This window comes from Corylus avellana, chromosome ca7, assembly GCF_901000735.1.
Source record: "Corylus avellana chromosome ca7, CavTom2PMs-1.0".
Lineage (NCBI taxonomy): Eukaryota > Viridiplantae > Streptophyta > Magnoliopsida > Fagales > Betulaceae > Corylus > Corylus avellana.
The window spans coordinates 27,640-46,988 of NC_081547.1; the positions used below are offsets into that span (position 1 = coordinate 27,640).

Below are 19,349 nucleotides of genomic sequence, written 5' to 3' on the forward strand. Positions count from 1 at the left end.
TCTCCCCCGCATCCGCCTTCTTTGGAATCAAAGAAATAAAAGTTGCATTCAAGCTCTTCACCATTTGACGTCTGCTATGGAACTCTGCAAAAACCGCCATAATGTCTTGTTTGATAACTCCCCAGCAAGCTTGAAAAAAAGCCATGGAAAAGCCATCTAGACCCGGAGCCTTATAACCATTCATGCCTTTTACCACCTCCCAAACCTCCTTCTCCTCAAACTCTCTTTCTAACCAACTATTATCCTCCTCATCTATGGACAAGAACTGCTGGTTATCCATTCTAGGGCGCCAAGAGCTTTGTTCCGAATAAAGAGATTGGTAATACTGCACTATGTGTTCTTTTACCTCAACTGGATCATCGGATAAAGCGCCATTAATACGAAAGCACTTCCACCCGATTGTACCTCCGGTGAGAATTAGCCATCTTGTGGAAGAAGCGAGTATTTCGATCCCCCTCCTTGAGCCACAAAGCTTTCGATTTTTGACGCCAATGAATCTCTTCACACAACAAAGTATTCTCCAAATCTTTCAACTTGTCCGCCTTCCGGATTTTCTCCTCTTGATCTAAGCCTCTCGATTCTGCCAACTCATCCAACTCCTGGATACCTCCCAATAACTCCTTTTTCCTCCCAATATCCCCAAAGACCTCCTCATTCCACTTTTTCAAGTCCACTTTAAGTGATTTTAATTTACTAGCAAGCACAAAACTAGGCAAACCCTCAAACAAATACGACCCCCACCAAGAAGCAACCTTATCAACAAAACCCTCTGCCTTAAGCCACATATTTTCAAATTTGAAACCCTTCTTACCTCCACTAGGAGTCCCGCAATCCAACAATAATGGGAAGTGATCCGAGAGCAGGCGTTGAAGTCTCCTTTGTACAACTGCTGGGTAGTGATCTTCCCAATCCGAAGAAAACAAGAACCGGTCAATCCTCGACCAACTCTCATTTTCTTGATTATTGGACCAAGTAAATTGACCCCCCATCATCGGAATATCTACCAGATTATTCTCTGAGATGAAGTCCGAAAAATCCATCATACCCGATGAATAATAAGAAACATTGGAGCGCTCACTGGGAAATCGTACAATATTAAAATCCCCGCCCAAACACCAAGGAACCTCCCAAATCCTCATCAAACCAGCCAACTCATCCCAAAGCGCCCTTCTCTCCACTTCCTCATTCGGACCATACACTCCCCCAAACGCCCACACCCATCTATCCTCTACATTTTGAAACGAGCACGCCAAAGTGAAAAGTCCCACACACTCCTCCTTACACTCCACAACCCTCCTATCCCACATCATAAGCATCCCTCCCGACAAACCATTAGAACCTTTATACTTCCACCCCACATGTTGACCTCCCCAAAGACTATGAATCACCTCTCGAGAGATAACCTCCATCTTCCTCTCAATCAAGCACACTACATCTACTTTCCATTCTTTCAAAAGACCCCTAATGCGCAACCTTTTCTTGAGGGCATTCAACCCTCTCACATTCCATACTACAATATTAAGCTTCATGATCCACCAAAGCGCCCCTCTCACTTTCCTCAATCTCTTCAAGGCCTTCGAGTTCAGGAACACATGCAGAAGCACCTCCCAAGTTCGAATCGTACTGCTTCCTAGAAGCTTCGATAGCCTTGAAAAGAGCCTCCAATTCCTCCTTTTTCCCCTCATCAGAAACTCCAATTTTTGGGCAAAAATTGAGACAGTTACCAACTACCCAGCTGGATGAAATCGTGTCTGATCCTAAATCCTTCAAACCCACTGTTTCAACAATTTTATCCCCCTCCATACCTGAATCAGACCCAGACAGCTGCAATGCCAAAGTTCGATCCACCCTATTCTGTCCAAAATTGCTCAACGGAGCCAAACTCCATTCCTCCCCCTGACGAACCTGCTGAGCCCACTCCCCCACGGCCAAATCACTACTCCGACGAGATGGGCTCCCCCTCAGAAACTTCCGAGTGGCCAAGCATGCACTCTTTCCAGCCTGGCCGGACTCCATAGGCTTCTCCGGCGCCGTCTGTTGCTTCTCCGATGACAATACCGTCTCCGGCACCCCCTGCGAAAAGTCCGGCGATGGTCCCAGAATCCCCTTCGACTGCCCAGACATCGACGATGAAGCTTCTGACACGTCCCTATTCTTCGGCCTAGTCTTTCTCCTCATATAGGTCAGAAAAGTTAAGTCTTTACCAGTGGGCAGAAGTTCCGTCACCGGGCTTGCGGGGATTTTTGGACTTAAATTCCTTCCGGCCCCGAAATCGCTAGCATCCCCCACAGACATGCCGACAACCACCCTGGGACTCCTTTCTGCCACTGACCCAACCCCCTCTTCCCCTATTCGCTCTCTGCCGGCCAACGTCGAACACTCCGGTGAAGGCGTGAGAGCTCGCGACTCAATCACGAGTTTTCCAGAAACCGCCAATGTAGCCAACCCACCTTTCTCTTGTAATGGGCTTGGACTATAGCCCACACTTGAGCCCACAACCCCTCTTGGCTTAAACACCACCTTCTTCTTCAACTTCAAACTGCTTCTGATCTTATTAGTATTTCCTCCCGGCCCAGCCTTCACCTTCTCCTTCCATACAGCCTTTCCCTGAGCTGAGACTTCCTTCCCTCCCGGCCCAAGCCCACTAAGCTTCATCTGATTAATCACCCTGTCAATCTTAAACATCCCCACGTCACATTCTCTCTTCAGAACTCTCAACGTCTCCTTCACGTTAAGGAGCTCAATACCTACCTCAGAGTAGGTCTGCCCAGCATGGTACCCCATCCCCTCCCGTCCCTTCATGCGTCCAGAGACTGACAACTGCTCAGACTGCGCTGCCGGCTTTGCTGACCCACTCGCCGGAATTCTTGTCACACGCTTTACGCCACCTCCAGCTTTCGTATCTTTCACGCGAGGCACTACCGGGCCTCTATCAGAATTCGCCGGCCAGATTGACTTCGTCGGAGCCATAACATACTCCACCGGAAACCCCCCCGAAACTCCCTGAACCATCGCTGGCCCCTGGGTCTTCGTCGGTCTTAGGCTCCTCTTGTCAAACGTATAGTTCCGCCGACCTGGTTCTGTCCATTCTTCACTATCTTCCTGGGTTGCCTTCAATGACAGTCTCACTGTCTCCGCATAGCTTTTCTGCTTCATTACCTCCTTTTCACCCTTTTCTCCTCTAAACTCTCTGCACTCCTTAAGGATTAAAACATGTAAGATAAAGGCTGAAAATATGAATATTTTAGCGCTTATCATTCAACAAGATTAGTAATTAGCATAACGAGCCTTTCAATAGTGCATGTTGGTGGACTATCAAAAGCGCTCGGAGTGCTGCTGTGTGGAAGATGATGTCTTCATGCCTTTTGTGGTGTCTATGGAGGGAAATGAATGACAAAAGTTTTCAGAACAAATAATATATAAATAAAAATAATACAATAATATAATAAATCATAATAAGAGAAATAAAGGATGATAAAATATGGAAAAAACCTGTACCAAGAATTGGTTCATGTAGGAATGGGCATATTGGTTTACATAAGAGTGCGCTTAGAATACCAAAAGGAGTTATTCATGTTCAAGCAAGTTTCAACAATGCCATTGTGACTATTACATATGTACGAGGTCGGGTAATTTCTTGGTCCTTCTTTGGTACTTGTGGATTCAAGGGTACAAGGAGAGGGACACTGTTTGCCACCCAAACCGCAGCAGGAAATGACTGTAAGAGGATTTTGAACGAGTTAAAGTTGTTATTTTTCTATAAACAAATTATTCTAACTTTTGAACAAAAAAATAAAATAAAATCATATCTTGTTATTTATTGAAGGTATTTCTTATTGTGTTATTTATTACTGAAATACCTTTTGATATATTATTGGTGATCGACCTCTTATATCTATGTAATTATATTTTTTGTTAGAAAAGAATAAAATTGATATCTACTTACTATTTATGTTCTTTTTGGTGTAGAGCCTAAAGGAAAACCCACAGAAGCCATGCGAGGAGGCAGGTAATGAACTCCTGCATCTGTTTATTTTTGTTGTTTTCTAACTACTTTGACTTTTCATGAATCAAGTGGTTCTTCTTATTAAAATGTGAGAATCCACCATTTGGGCACATGGTTCCTTAAAGTGTTAAGCAGGTGAATTTTTACGATGATGATGTACGCTTTTGGCAACTCTGGCGCAACCGCTCTGCGGCGGCAGAGGCTCCATCAGCCGTCAATCAAGTCACCTCTACTTTTACTTCGCCGGCGCCCTCAACAAAAGGAAGACATTTTCTTGTCATCTGTTGTGAGAATAAAGCCATCTTCTTGGACTTGGTGACAATGCGTGGACGTGATGTACCAAAGCAAGATCTGGACAACAAGTCTCTTCTATGGTAAGTCATCATTTTATCTTAAAGTAGTTGCACTTTATAATTTTTTGGTTGAAATTGGATCTACCAAGTAATACATTTGCAGACAGGAGATGATTAAAGACAAGCTTCATATTCCTTTAGCTCTGTTCTATTAGAAGAGCTTCTTAGGATTAAAAGAATATGTTGGTGACAAGAATGTTAAAGCACATGATAAACTGGAAGCAGAGTTGGACTCTGCAGCTCATAGGAATCCTAATCTTGTGAGAACTCCAGCTCATAATGATCTCAATGTCCATAGAATAGGTAGAAGAGATAAGGATAAAAAGTAAGCTAGAATTCTATCATTTTTTATTTTTTTTTATTTTTTATAAGTAATAATTATATTATCAAATGCGCAGAGGGGCACAACCCATACATACAAGAAGTATATAGGGAAACCCCTACTGATTAGAAAAAGATTTATATAGTTCTAAGAAATCAGAAAAGGTGGACTCATGCGAGTTCGACCAAGTCCCGCTCCAAGAGAACAAAGTATGTAACGCCAACTTCCTCAATTCAATCATGCTGCTCTCATTATCCTCAAAGCTGTGTGCATTCCGTTCCCGCCATAAACACCACATCACACATAATGGGATGATTATCCATATATGCAAAGCATGCCTATTACCCAATTGACCCATCCAACTTTCCAAGATACCACTCACCTTTCTCGGCATAACCCAACTCACTCCAAAGAGTTGAAAGAATACATTTCATACCTCAGTTGCAATCTCACAATGTAGGAGTAGATGGTCAATGGACTCTCCACAGTGTTTACACATATAACACCACTCCATTACCATGACATTCCTTTTCTGTAAGTTGTCCAAAGTGAGGATTTTTCCTACCGTCGCCGTCCACACAAAGAAAGCCATGTTTTTTTTTTTTTTTTTGATAAATAATAATGCATTAGAAGAGCGCAGAGGGGCGCAACCCAAGTACACAAGAAGTATACAAAAGAGCGACTAAGAAGGGGAGAAAGAAGAGGAGAACATAAAAAGAAAATCAAGAAATTGATTACTAAGGGTGCAAGCCAGCCTGCCGTCCAAGTGAAAAGAGTGTACAAAAAGAAATTAACAAGGTCTTCAAGGTTCCTCGTCAAATCCTTGAAGCATCTAGCATTCCTTTCCTTCCATATACACCATAAAAGACAAAGGGGATTATCATAATATTATCATAGTATTAGATCACGTTATTATCACTATGATAATCGTGATCCTAGGAAGTAGTTATCAAGTGTAACTCTAGTATAATTTAGTGTAAATATCAATGCAAACCACACAATGTGGCAAGTGAGTGGAATCAATTTACACTACTAGTTTGATGCATTGCTCTTAAAAAATACGCTATCTTCTCTCTCTTCACATTTCTCACTTTTCCTTGTCTCTCTGCCTTAGCGGTGGCATGTGGTAGCGCTACACGCTAGGGTTCAGCTGTGTGCATTGATCCTCTCTGCATGTGCCTATGTATCCATGGTTCTAATGGAACAACGCTTCTCCGTTGAAGCAAAATCCTTCTACTTTTTGGCGAAGGAAGGGTTTTCAGATTTTCGTCGGGAGGAAAAAAGGAAGGGCTTCATAGGGGTCATTCTTGTGGGTCATCGATGTTCTACCTGGTTGGTGGCTACGGTGGAAGAGGCGGTTCAGTCTCTGGTGAAGGAAGAATTTGTCAAGTCTTATCGCGAGGCAAAGAAGGCGTTGATGGTTCGTGGGGATGGAAACAAGGCAGGTAGGTTTTTGGAGGTTGCCGTCTACGAAGAGGGTGGTAGGAAAGGGATCATCTGGATCCCAAAGGGCCAGAATGGGCGGGGTTGGCGTCGGTTTGCGGGTGAGCTACATCAGATGATAGCAACATAAATTGAAAGGTCTAGATCGCTGGCTCCTAAGGTTTCCTCATTGACGTGGTTTTCTTCTGGGCGTTCGTTTGTAGAAGTGATATGAAAAGCATCAGGTGTAGAGGTGAGAAAAGATCTACAGTGTTTGTCCTCGTGCCTTCTCGACGTGTTCTTGGTTTCGGCCAGCCTTGTGAAGGGGAGCGGCAGAGATGAGCCGTGTATAGCGGTGGATTGCTATGAATTGGAGGAGCCAGTGACTTGGTCCTGTAGATCCTACCGAAGAAGAAGAAGAATGGTGTCTCGCTGGTGGCGGCTGTATCAACATTGCGAAGGAATAAGATGAAGGGTTTTTTCGTCAATTGCTGGGTGAAGAAGTTCCTAGGGTTTTTTTCGTGTGGAGCTGGATTGGATCCTAGATGGGGTGCTTGAAGGTCTGCTGGATGGTATGCAATTTATATGTTGGGGGATCCGGGTTTGAATCTAAATACGGATTCAGGTTCTGTTTCAGGTTCCGATTCGAAAATCAGTCCAAACCCGGGTTCACGTCCAAATTCGGGCTGTGAAGGCCCAAATTCAGACTTGAAGCCCAACTTTGGGTCCTTGTTGGGTCTTCCTTTAGATCTGGATTCCTTGTGGGCGGGTTCTCCCCACAATGTTGTTGAAAGATTTGGACGAGGGGTTGTTTTCGGGTACCATAGCGGGTCGTGGGGTTGTCTCTCCGGAGTTAGCGTCGGCAATAGTACAGGGTGGCCTTCTTAGGCGCATGGAATCTGCCTTTGACACGCCGGTGATTTCTCTATCGATCCCAGTGGTTATCTCCGGTGGGGGTTTTTTGGACCAAGTACCGCTTCCTCACTTGCTCGTTCTTCGCCTAATGAGAAGGTTGTGTCTTCGTCGATTTTGGCCGTTAAGGAAGACTTTTCAGTGGTCCAGTTGCCACTAAATATGGAACTTTCTTATTGCAGTTTTTAGGTCACTCATACCATCTCGATGGAAGGTTCCCCAGAGTCTTTTGGTGGTTCTTCCTCAAGGGTGGCTGAGCTGGGTGCGAGACTTCGCCTCTCTCGTCCTATGATGTGTGAGTGTGGAGCACCTTATATCCTTCTGATTTCAAGTCAGCAAAGGTATTCTCAAAATGGAAAGGTCGATATAGGTGCGTAGCTAAACAATAAGTTGATGCTAAGGCTGTGGCGGCGCCGGCCACTCCGTTGGTGGGGGCGGAGGGCTATTCCGAGGTGCTGCTTAATGCGATGGGAGCCGCTCCCATTATGGGGTTGACTTTTGGGGGGACGAAAAAAGACTTAAGGATCTTTTTTCGGTTATTGAAGAGGATCAGTATTGTGAAGATGGGGTTTTTGCTTCAAAATCTAAGGGGAAGAGAGAGCTAAAAAATTTGGAATGCTCCATTAATTTTGAGGCTAGAGATAGGTGCTCTAATCGGGGTAAAGGCAGGACAGCTTTGCAGGTTTAGGATTGTTGTGTGGGTTTAGGGTTTATTTGGGGTTTTAGGGGTCCGTTTTGCGGGCTTAGGGTTTCTTTGGGTTTTAGGGTTCTCTTATGAGGGGCTTTTGTGGGCTAGCTTTGGTTTTCCTGTGTATACTTCGTATGTACTGAGAGGCGCCTTACGCTTTTTGTTATATACAACATTACTTATCAAAAAAAAATTTACACTACAATTGAGTGTTCTTATACACCTTATGCTTTTTTAACATATTTCCTTGATTACCTATAACAAAAAAAATGTGTGTGTCAGGGTGAGGGTCTCAATTAATGCCAATTTCAATAATTGAGTATTTTTGTTTTTATTGATGTTGTATTGGTCAAATTTGTATGCAATTTTGACGTGAAGCAACCAATCTTTCTTCTACTCAATTCTCAGAGTACTCATAAATCTCAATACCTTATAATCTATAAATCTCAATACCTTGAGGGTTTGTGGGATTTGGGTTTGAGGGCCTAGGTTGGAGCCTCTATGTATACCCCTTGTGTATTTAGGGGTGCCTTACGCTTTTTTAATAAATTATTATTCATAAATAAAAATATTAGTTTCCATTTTACTGACTCTTTCTTTCCATATACAGTGCATGTTATGTTCTCGTCAAAAAACAATGCATGTTATGCTTGCCAAGCTGAAAATGCATGCATCTTGCTCCAAAAAAATGAATATCATATGGTTGAGACTTTTTGTTGTGTTATATTAGTTTATACAATACTCTGACCAAAGGCCTGCCATCATTTCAGTAGTTTGCGGTAGATAAAAGAATGATCTTTAAGGACCACAGACTGTGGTCGCCACTTATATCTGACAGTTTCTCTAAAACTTTTGCTACCTTTCATAACCAATCCACTAATCTCCTCTAGGCTTATAAAGTATACACAACTGTTAGTTGTTTTAGTGTTATATACAATGTCCTTGCTGGTAATTTGTACATGAAACCACACTTTTATGCTAATGTTATCCAAACACTTGATTGACAGAAAAAGTATTTTTTTTACAAATTTTATCAAACGCGGAGTGCTATTTTAAAAATTGCACTTTTATAAACTGTGTTTTGGGATGCTATTTTTGAAAATTGCACTTTTTAAAACCGTAATCCCAAGCAAACTCTTAGGTTAAAATAATATATTGGTGACAGGAATTTGTTACAGGGGTATTTTGGTCTTTTAATTGAATGTTACAACACACACACCAACACACACACACACATATATATAGCCTCTCCTTTCTCTATTTTCTCCTCATGCAAATAGAGGTACTTGCCTATAACATGTTCCAATATGTAAGGGGCACTGCTGCTTGTAACCCATTTGTCTTGGCTTCAGTCAATCTTGTCATCATTCATTATAGAGCGCAGAAATGTTGATCAACTGACACTTGCAGTTTGTGAAGTGGCCTCCATTTTCATTCAAATAGTTCTAAGAGGCATGCTTTGGATGTTTTTTCTTTTTTTGTATTAGTCGATTGCTTGACTACTATCAGGTGGTTATCAGTTTAACTGCAAAATTCAAATATACCATAAAGAAATCTTCGGAATATTGACACATATTTTAGTTATAGCAAACTGTGCCAACATTACCTTCACTTTCGAACCTTCTTGCCCTTGCTACCCGGTGGTAATTACTTTGTTAAGTGGATTTTTGAGACCTTGAAGTAATTTTTGAGTGTTGATTCAACGCAGTAGTGAAAGAGTCTGCTTTGGAATGGAGAAGTTGAATCAAACAATAGAATACCTGTAAAGGAATCAGTTAAAACCTGAAATCATTTTTGTGGGCATCATATAATTTGTTGCCCTTTTCTTTTTCTTGGCTGTTGTAGTATGGAGTTCCTTTCTAGATCTGCGGGTGGTGATGGTCCCCTTGTCGCTTTTGGTGGATCAGATGGTATCATAAGAGTTCTTTCAATGATAACTTGGAAGGTTGGCGGTTTGTCAAGTTGTTGGTCAATCATTTTTAGTACAAGTGTTTCATATGAACACTTTGTGATAACACTAGTTTCTTGCAGCTTGTGCGAAGGTACACTGGAGGTCATAAAGGATCAATTTCTTGTTTGATGACCTTCATGGCTTCTTCTGGTGAGGTAAAACTTTAGTTCCCAAAGTTGAATTTACAGCTCTTTATATTTATCTTTCAGCTAGCTTTACTGTAAAACTCTTGTCATGATCTACCTGCAGTTGTCTTATAATACCGGGTTTGAGGGGAAGTCATAAGTAATGATGTTGCACCTCTGGACCTTCATCAGATTTGATTATCTCTTAATTTCTAAGTTCATTTGATCCTGCAGTCTCCTCGTGGAGACAATTCTTCATTCTAACAGCAAAAGGAGGCAAAATCCTTGGTTGTAAAGATCTTTGCCATGTTTGAGTTGGAAGGTTTTGGAAAGATAGTTACGGACTTGTGAAGTTTAATGTTTCTTGACATCGGCACATTACTTTCGTATGACACACACACACACAAGTAGGTACATATATATACTGTTTCTTTTACTTGAGTAAAAAACTATTGAGATTGCCAAAAAGATGCTGAATCCAAGAGAAAACCTCTAAGGAACAAAGGAAAAGTTGGAGAAATTGTGGAAGACAAAATAAATTGCAGTCTAAATCCCAGAGATTGAAAAAGTCAAAAAAATAAGAATCAACTATTCAAGCCTTCCTATACCTGTAATGCAATCTAAGAAAGAAAATACAACAGCACATAACTCTTGTATAAGCTCCATCTCATTCCAAGCACACATTAGGGAGTTACATATATCTGAGATTATATGCAGAAGTTGCTTTTGCAGTGTTCCTCATTTTCATTCCAGAAGGAATAAAAGGTGGTCTTCCCACATCTAAGAGTTTCCAAATTTAACCCTTTCCTCTCTACTTTGTTTTTTTTTTTTATAACAAACCTTGTCATTAAGAAAGATAAATTTAGAAGGATGAGTGGGGTAGGGGAGGATAGGATGTGGTGGATCTCTTCTCGTAAAGGAAAATTTGAGGTAAGATCTTATTACAGGATCCTTGCTTCTACAAATCCCATCCCTTTCTCATGAAAAAGTATTTGGCGCACTAAGGTTCCTTCAAGAGTGGCTTTCTTTGCTTGGACGGCCGTGCTTGGGAAGACTAACATTGGATAATGTTCAGAAGAGAGGTATTGTAGTGGTAAATCGTTGTTGCATGTGTGAATCAGATGGGGAGTCAGTTGATTATCTCTTTCTTCATTGTGGGGTTACGCGTATCTTGTGGAATGTCGTTTTCACTCGGTTTGGTTTGTGTTGGGTGATGCCTGGTTGTGTCAGGGAGTTGTATGCTTCTTGGTGGGCGGGTGGCAAGTCTCGTAGTGCTGTTGTGTGGAAGATAGTCCCTCTTTGTCTCATGTGGTGCATCTGGAGTGAGAAAAATGCTAGATGTTTCGATGACTCATTTAGGAACATAGAGGACTTTGTCCACTTTTTCTTGTACACTCTTTTCACTTGGACTGCTGGCTGGCTGGCTAGCGCCTTTAGTGATTAACTTCCCTGACTTTCTTTTTATATTCTCTTCTTTTTTTTCTTCCTCTTAGTCGCTCTCTTGTATACTCCCTGTGTACTAGGGTTGCACCCCTCTGCGCTCTTTAATTCATCTTTTTACTTATCAAAAAAAAATTTTAGAAGGGCATGGGGTCCCCATAGAAAGCAGGAGAAGAATAAAAGGGGAGGGAAATACATTATATTTAAAGCAAGTATTTAAGAAGCTAGATGACATACATTGGACGAATTGTTGAAGTTGGGGGCAGTCCAAGGGGGTAGTGGTGATCTGTATCTAATTTGGTTGCAGTTTTTGTTCCAGTCAAATTAATACGTGCCACTTTACAAGTGCATGTATATGCTTGTGCATATGTTGGTGGCAACTTGTGAATTTATATCATGAATTTGTACTGAATGTATATGTGAGTGTATGCATGCTTGCTTATTTGTGCTTTTACATCTTATACAATTTGTAATTGTGTTTACTTTTGACATAGGCACTTCTGATCTCGGGTGCTAGTGATGGTTTACTCATACTCTGGAGTGCAGACCAGGGTCAAGATTCTCGAGAACTTGTACCCAAGCTAAGCTTAAAAGTAGCATTCTGTCTCCTCTCATTATCCTTTTATTGTGGTGAATTGTTATTATTTAATATGGCTCTTCATACATTAATTATTTTTCCTCTCTGATTTGGGCCTGTTCAATGTTGTTTGCATAATAACTATTTATAAAAAATGGCAGTGTCAGGGTCTGACACCAATCTAAAAATGCTTAAGAGCATTCTCATAGGCAGCCCCTGTTAGAAAAATTGGGGAACAAGTAGCCCCATCCGGCTAGCTATTTTAGCTAAGAAAATGGCTAGCTGCTACAGTGCTTAGAAAATTTGTAGAGCACTATAGCTCAACAATGCATAAGATATACTAATAAAAAAATAAATCTGATTCTCTCTCATCTTTGGGAATAGTGAAAGTGGATAAAAAAGAATATTTTAAATGAAATAGTGAAAGGGGATAGTTAAAATAAAGAGTGGGATGTAGGTGCTTTAGAAAAGTGGCTTGCCAAAATAGAAAAATGCGATTCATTAGCTAAAATTTTGATAAAATTTGTTAAGCCGGATGTGAATGCTCTAACATGGTGATTTAAAAACATATGACATTTATAACACCACCTGAACTATAAAGTATCAAAAGGAGAGTTAAATGACTATATTAACTTTCCTTCCTAAGTATTCTCTTATCTTTATTTTTATTTCCTAGGGTTGTGAGGCATAGATTTAGTATGTTTTTCATTTCTTTGAACCAGACAAATGAAGAGACATAGTTTCTAATACAATTATGATTTCTAGGCGCATGATGGTGGGGTTGTGGCAGTTGAGCTTTCTAGAGTGATTGGAGGTGCTCCACAGCTTATTACAATTGGTGCAGACAAGACATTAGCAATATGGGACACAATCTCTTTTAAGGTATTGTATTAACTCTTTAGAGTATTCAAGTTCTGTAAAATGCATTTCTTTTTATTAGAATTCTGTTGAAGCTTTGGCATGTTATCTTTTGTTTTGTTTTCTATTTATTTATTTATTTATTTTTTTATGGTTCCCTTTCGTTTCTCAGGAGTTGCGGCGTATTAAACCTGTTCCGAAACTGGCTTGCCATAGTGTGGCATCTTGGTGTCACCCTCGAGCTCCAAACCTTGATATTTTAACTTGTGTGAAAGATTCCCATATATGGTATACCAATTTTTTTTAATACCCTTTTCCATTGCAATTTTCTATCAGTTTGTTATTTTCGTGGTTTTTTAGTATGGTGGATTATGGAACAGGATCTGCACAGCGATCCAAAAGAATTTTGATCTAAAGACTACATGCCTTTTTCTGCTTTAATTATTTATCAGAGCTATTTTTTGGACTTTTGGCAGGGCCATTGAACACCCCACTTATTCAGCCCTCACGAGGCCATTGTGCGAACTTTCCTCACTAGTCCCTCCACAAGTGCTTGCACCTAACAAGAAACTTAGGGTATGCATCTTTTTCTTGGGCGTTTGCTTGTATAACTTTAACTAGAGGGCTTATTCCTGGTTTAATTCCTCAAGAAAGCCTCGATCAGTTTTTGAGGAATCATTGGAGGAAAATGTGCTCATGTTAGAAGCCAGTCTCACTGAACCTGAGATTATCTTATATAAAAGATAATGAAGTAAAAATTATAAATTAGAAGTTTTAGTTAAAAAATAAATGCAATTTTTTTATAAGTAATCCAATCTCATAAAGAAGTGCAAAAGTGCGCATCCCAAGTACTCGGGAAGTATACGAGAGAAACACCCAATTAAGAAGTACACATATCAAGAAATTCTAAGAAATTAGAAAAACGAAAACAATGTAGTTTTTAAACTGTTTTATATCATTATTACTTATAAAAAAAAATGTAGTTTTTAAACTGTACATATATAAAGATATTTATCATTTTGCTTCACCAACTCAAGTAAATTTGAACTGTTCTAGCCTATATATTATATAGATCCATTTGGATGGTTTGGATTTATAAATATTTTATTCAAACCATTGAAAATGAATGAGGCCCTATTAATCTATTTGTCTATCTATAATATGGGATAAAGTATTATGGGATAAAGTATAATAAGACTGCACCCTATCAAAACTGATGGGGAAGTAATCATTTCTTATTGAAGAAATAGATTACAAAGGAGACTTACAGGGTGGCCTTCAGTAAATTATAATAGCAATTAAATCTAGGAAGGAATCACAATGGATGCTGTGTAACGGTTTTACCTTTGTCATACGGTGTTCTTAAGAACACGGACTTCATGGAAAATTCAACTCAAGACCATTAAAAGTGTTCCCTACAGAAAAGTCCTTTGTAGCTTTAATTCTTGTATTACACAGACAACGACCATTGTGTTTTTTAAATTTTCTTGAAACCCGAGAGTTACAGCCTCTGGGAGTAGATTCTCTGTTCCACTCTGGCTGTTGAAACTTCCTCTTCTATCTTAAGGTTGGTTATTTCACACCAAGTTGTGTAAATTCACTTATTTTCCATCACTGGCTTAGGCTTCCATTTTATGCTTGTTTGTAATTATTCTTGAATGATAAATGTACCATCATCTATAAATCAGTATCATTTATGGGGTTTACTACTATACATAAGATACATATTTTGTAGTCCTTATCTAGAAGATCTTTTTCCTAGTTGATGGTATAACATGTGATAATTTATGGGGTTTAATGATATTTGATTATTTATCAAAAAAAAAATGTTTTCTGGCAAACAATATTCATACATGGTGCTTCATGCAGAATTGAAAGAAAATCAAGACATAAGTACTTAGAAACCCTAGCTTGAATAGCATTACTAGCACTGTAACAATCATTACGCTGTAACAGTACTTTACGTTACTGCTCCTACATCAAGTTGGAGCTGTAGTTGGGAAGAAAAAGGTGGTGGATATTGCTAGGACTATGACCCTCAATCATCTGCTTTCCACATCTGGGCACCTGTTTGCTGACATGTTCCACAACCTTTACATCTGACATTTTCCTCAAAGTTGTTAATTCATGTCATTTGGCAGACCCTTGACCCTTGACTCTCATGAAGTTATTGAAGTATAAAATTACGCTCAAAACAGAGTAACAAAAGGACATATGAACAATCTTGGTCCCAGTTATTGGCTAGGAATCTTCCCTGGTGAACCCTAGACCACATTTACAATACCATGAGGCATATCTTTTAAAATGATCCAATTCTAGAGTTGAGAGTAAATAGTGCGTCTATTATTTCACTTTGTTTCCCTTTACCGTCATGAATTATCCATGGATATTGTTCTTAAATTGTTCAAGCAATTTGGAGAAAATCAATCCACTCTTCTTTTCTTTTTTTTAATGTAATTGAATTTCATTAAAACGCGAAGGGTCCTAACCCCAATTACACGGGAAGTATACAAGAGAGACACCTATTAAGAGAAACTTACAAGATCAAGGAAATCATGGACACTAGAAATATGAAAACAGTTATAGGCAGCCATCCAGTAGAAAAGGGTTTTGAAGACAAAGGCCTTTAATTTCGCCTCCGTCCTCTTACAATATTCAAAACTTTGATCGATGCTTTTTCTCCAAAGACACCACGTTAAGCAAGATTGAATCGTCTTCCACACTACTATGCTATGATGTCTACCAAATTGCACTCTCCAAAAAGCCAAGAGATCCACCACTCATTGAGGCATGGTACCAATCCACTCATTTTAAGAACAGGTCACATATGAATGCTCCTTACAAATTTTTATGAAATAATTCCATTGGAACCATAAAAGAAGCTTCAAAAAACCCCTTGGCCCAGCCTTATCTCCAGACTACTTTGCAAGACTTGCTTTTAATTAAATGTTACTCTCTTCGTCCCATACTAGATGAGATTTTACAAATGGAATGCATTTTAATAAAATAGAATAGCCTAAGTATCTTCATAAGACACTTTAAGGTGACCCATGTGTGTTTAGTATTAACTGTGTCCATCCCTTGATCTTAGGCATTTTTCGTATGCTACGTTTATTTTAACTCATTAAAATACGTGCTATTTGCAAACTCCTATCTTTTGTGGGATAGAGTAATTTTCTTAACAAATTTGACAAACAAATCTTTTTTTTTTTTTTTTTTTATAAGTAATAAGAAGTTTTATTAAAAAGCGTAAAGGCACCCCAAGGTACACTGGGAGACAAACAAATCTTTTAAGACATGAAATATGGACTATATACTTCTTACCAGATAACAAGATCAAACATTAATACGATTTATTTTCTACTGTCTGGCTTCTCAACATTGCTGGACTCCACCTTTGTTATGTGCAATTTGAAATAATTTGTTCATTCTTGAATATGGCAGTGTTGACAATTTATCAGTTGTCTGCAGGTATATTGTATGGTGGCACATCCTTTGCAGCCACACCTTGTTGCTACTGGAACCAATATTGGTGTTATTATCAGTGAGTTTGATGCCAGATCTCTTCCAGCTGTAGCTTCCCTGCCAACACCATCAGGAAGCCGGGAGCATTCTGCTGTGTATGTAGTTGAAAGAGAATTAAAGCTACTAAATTTTCAGTTGTCCAACACAGCAAATCCATCTCTTGGAAATAATAGCTCCTTATCAGAAACAGGAAGGTTTAAGGGAGACTTGTTTGAACCATTACCTGTCAAACAGGTTAAAAAGCACATTAGCACTCCCGTTCCACATGATTCATATTCAGTTCTTTCTGTAAGCAGCTCGGGGAAGTAAGTTGCTTCTGACTACTGCTTTAACTTTGTTGATGTTGGTTTTCAAATCTGTCAATTCTGAAGCTATCTAGGAGATGATATTGGACACATACTTGCAATTGCGTTGAACTCACTCATTATTTCATTGTTTCCACTTTGTAGTGTTTTTCTTTTTAGGTTGGCGGGGAGGGGATTAAGCTTTCTTTTTATAATTTAAGCAGCCAGAGTAACTATATTTTATTAACCATGTCTCTTTACTTCATCCGTATAGCTAATAAATGCTTGGATAGCGAGATTAGATATGGTGTTCCCAGTGTGCTTTGCAAATTGGATATTGATGTTAGCTGGGAGTTTCTTTTGTACTTGTTGAGGAAATGTGGTTTTGGGGAGAAATGACGTAATTGGATAGCGCATTGTATTTTTTCAATGCATTTTTCCATCTTGGTGAATGCTTCTCCTTCCAGTTTCTTTAGTAGCTCGTGTGGTCTGAGACAGGGAAATCCTCCTCTTTGCCCTTTGTCATTGTTATGGAGGCTCTTAGTAAAATGACTTTTGCTACTGTAGGTGGGGGCTTTCTTTCAGGCTTTTTTGTGGGGTCTAGGAACTTTGATATGCTTCATATCTCTCATCTTCTATTTGCAGATACTTTGATTTTTTGCGGAGCTAACCCAAATCACATCCATTATGTGCATGCCTTACACTTATGCTTTTAATTTGTATGCGGTTTGAAAGTTAATCTGGCCAAGTCAGATTTGGTTCTCGTGGGTGATGTCTATAATGTTGTTGGGTTGGCCAATATTCTAGGTTGTGGGGTGTCTTCTTTACCTTTGAAGTATCTTGGCCTTCTGTTGGGAGCTCCCTTTAAGGCCATGTCTATTTGAGATGTTGTTATTGAGAAGATTGAGCGTCATTTGGCAAATTGGAAAGTGGTGTACTTGTCTAAGGATGGAAGGATTACTTTAATCAAGAGTACCCTCTACATATTTTATGTCTCTTTCCCCTTTCTATTGTGTTGCCAATTGCATAGAAAAGCTACCATAAGATTTCTTGTGGGGTGGCTAGGTGATGAGTTCAAATTTCACAGGGGGTTGGGGGTTCAAAACTTGCTTTTGTTTAACCGTGTCATTTTGGGGAAGTGGCTTGGGCGCTTTGTGCATGAGAGAGTGGCCTTATGGAGAATCGTAGTTGACACTAAGCATGGTAGCTCATGGGGTGAGTGGCGTTCTAATGAGGTTCATGGGTTGTATGGGGTGGGGTTATGAAATGGGGTAGGGTTATGGAAAAATATCAGGAGGGGGTGGGAGAATTTTCTGGTCATACCAGGTTTGAGATGGGTGATAGTTCTAAGATTTTGGCATGACTTGGGGTGCGGAGATCATGCACTTAACTAATCTTTTTCGGTTATCTAGTGGTTCTCACCAATGGAATATAAGCTTTTATTAGATCAACTCATGACTAGGAAGTGAATGTCTTTACTTTGGTTTTTTTAATTTATTTTTCTCTTAGGTTGAGACATGGAAGTGAAGACAAGTTACGTTGAGTACCTTCCAAGAGAGGGATGTTTGATGTAAGGTCTTTCTATATCATCCTTGTACCTCATGAGACCGCCCCCTTCCCATTGGTGACTGGTGAGTATTTGGCAGCATAATGTTCCCCTTGAGAGCTGCATTTTTTGCTTGGACAGCTGCCTTAGGGAAAATCCTAACCATGGACAACCTCAAGAAAAGATATGTCATTGTGGTTGAATGGTGTTGTGTGTGCAAATGAAGTGGAGACATTGTGGATCATCTTCTTCTCCATTTTGAAATCGCTAGTGCTATATTCAGTTGTCTGGGGTTATGCCTAGAAGAGTAGTAGACCTTTTCACTTGTGGAAAGGGTTGGGAGGTGGTCTTCAATGTGTAGCTATGTGGGAGTTCCTGCCTTTTGTGGTGTCTTTGGAGGGAGAAAAATAATAGATGTTTTAAAAGAGTACGTTGTCTAATCTTCCGACTTATTACTTATCCTTGTTTCCGGTTCCTATGAGTGTGGCCAATAGGATTGAGAAGATTCAAAGAGATTTTTTGTGGGGAGGAATGGGAGATGAACAAAAATTGCATCTTGTTAACTGGAACCAAATTTGCCGTCCTTTAAGGGCCGGCGGTCTTGGCATTCGAAATGTGCATAAGTTCAACCAAGCTCTTTTGGGGAAATGGCTATGGAGATATGCGACAGGGAGCAAGGCGCTTTGGTATAAGATAATCAAAGCTAAGTATGAAGATCAGGATGGTGGGTGGTGTTTGAAGGAGGTGTCGGGGCCTTATGGTGTGGGTTTGTGGAAGCATATTAGACAAGGATGGGATACTTTTGCAAAAGGTGTGAGGTTTGAGGTGGGGCTAGGATCGAAAGTTCTCTTCTGGCATGATACGTGGTGTGATAATCAGCCGTTGAAGCATGATTTCCCTTCCTTGTTTAGTATTGCAAGGTACAAAGAAGCGTGGGTGACCGATAATTTTAAGTGGAGGAATAAGGTTGTTGAGTGGAATGTCATCTTTGTGCGTTCTGTCTAGGATTGGGAGTTGGATTTGATATCGTCTTTCTTTGAACTGCTTTACTCTTGTAAGATTTCTCGTGGTAATGTAGATCGGATTCGTTGGTCCCCATCTAAGAAAGGTATGTTTGAGGTGAAGTCGTTCTATAAGGCCTTGTCCATTCCAGCTTTTGAGGCGTTTCCATGAAAGAGTATTTGGCGTTCTAAGGTACCGCTGCGAGTGTCATTTTTTGGGTGGATTGCGGCTCTTGGCAAAATTCTGACACACGACAATTTGCGAAAGAGGAGTATTGTGGTAGTGGAATGGTGTTGTATGTGTAAGAAGAATGGGGAATCCGTAGATCATTTATTGAT

At 40.0% G+C, this 19,349-nt stretch overlaps 1 protein-coding gene across 1 annotated transcript in view; it reads left to right on the top strand.

The window, feature by feature from the left end:
* The window catches only part of LOC132186287 (uncharacterized), a 53,457-nt gene that overhangs the window by 9,565 nt on the left and 24,543 nt on the right, over nt 1-19,349 (top strand). Inside the window, exons 3-11 of the mRNA XM_059600180.1 lie at nt 3,970-4,009; nt 4,132-4,380; nt 9,549-9,648; nt 9,735-9,809; nt 11,714-11,812; nt 12,562-12,678; nt 12,827-12,942; nt 13,131-13,230; nt 16,126-16,484. Of these exons, the coding sequence (XP_059456163.1) occupies nt 3,970-4,009; nt 4,132-4,380; nt 9,549-9,648; nt 9,735-9,809; nt 11,714-11,812; nt 12,562-12,678; nt 12,827-12,942; nt 13,131-13,230; nt 16,126-16,484 (1,255 nt within the window). The remainder of the gene's footprint in view (nt 1-3,969; nt 4,010-4,131; nt 4,381-9,548; nt 9,649-9,734; nt 9,810-11,713; nt 11,813-12,561; nt 12,679-12,826; nt 12,943-13,130; nt 13,231-16,125; nt 16,485-19,349) is intronic.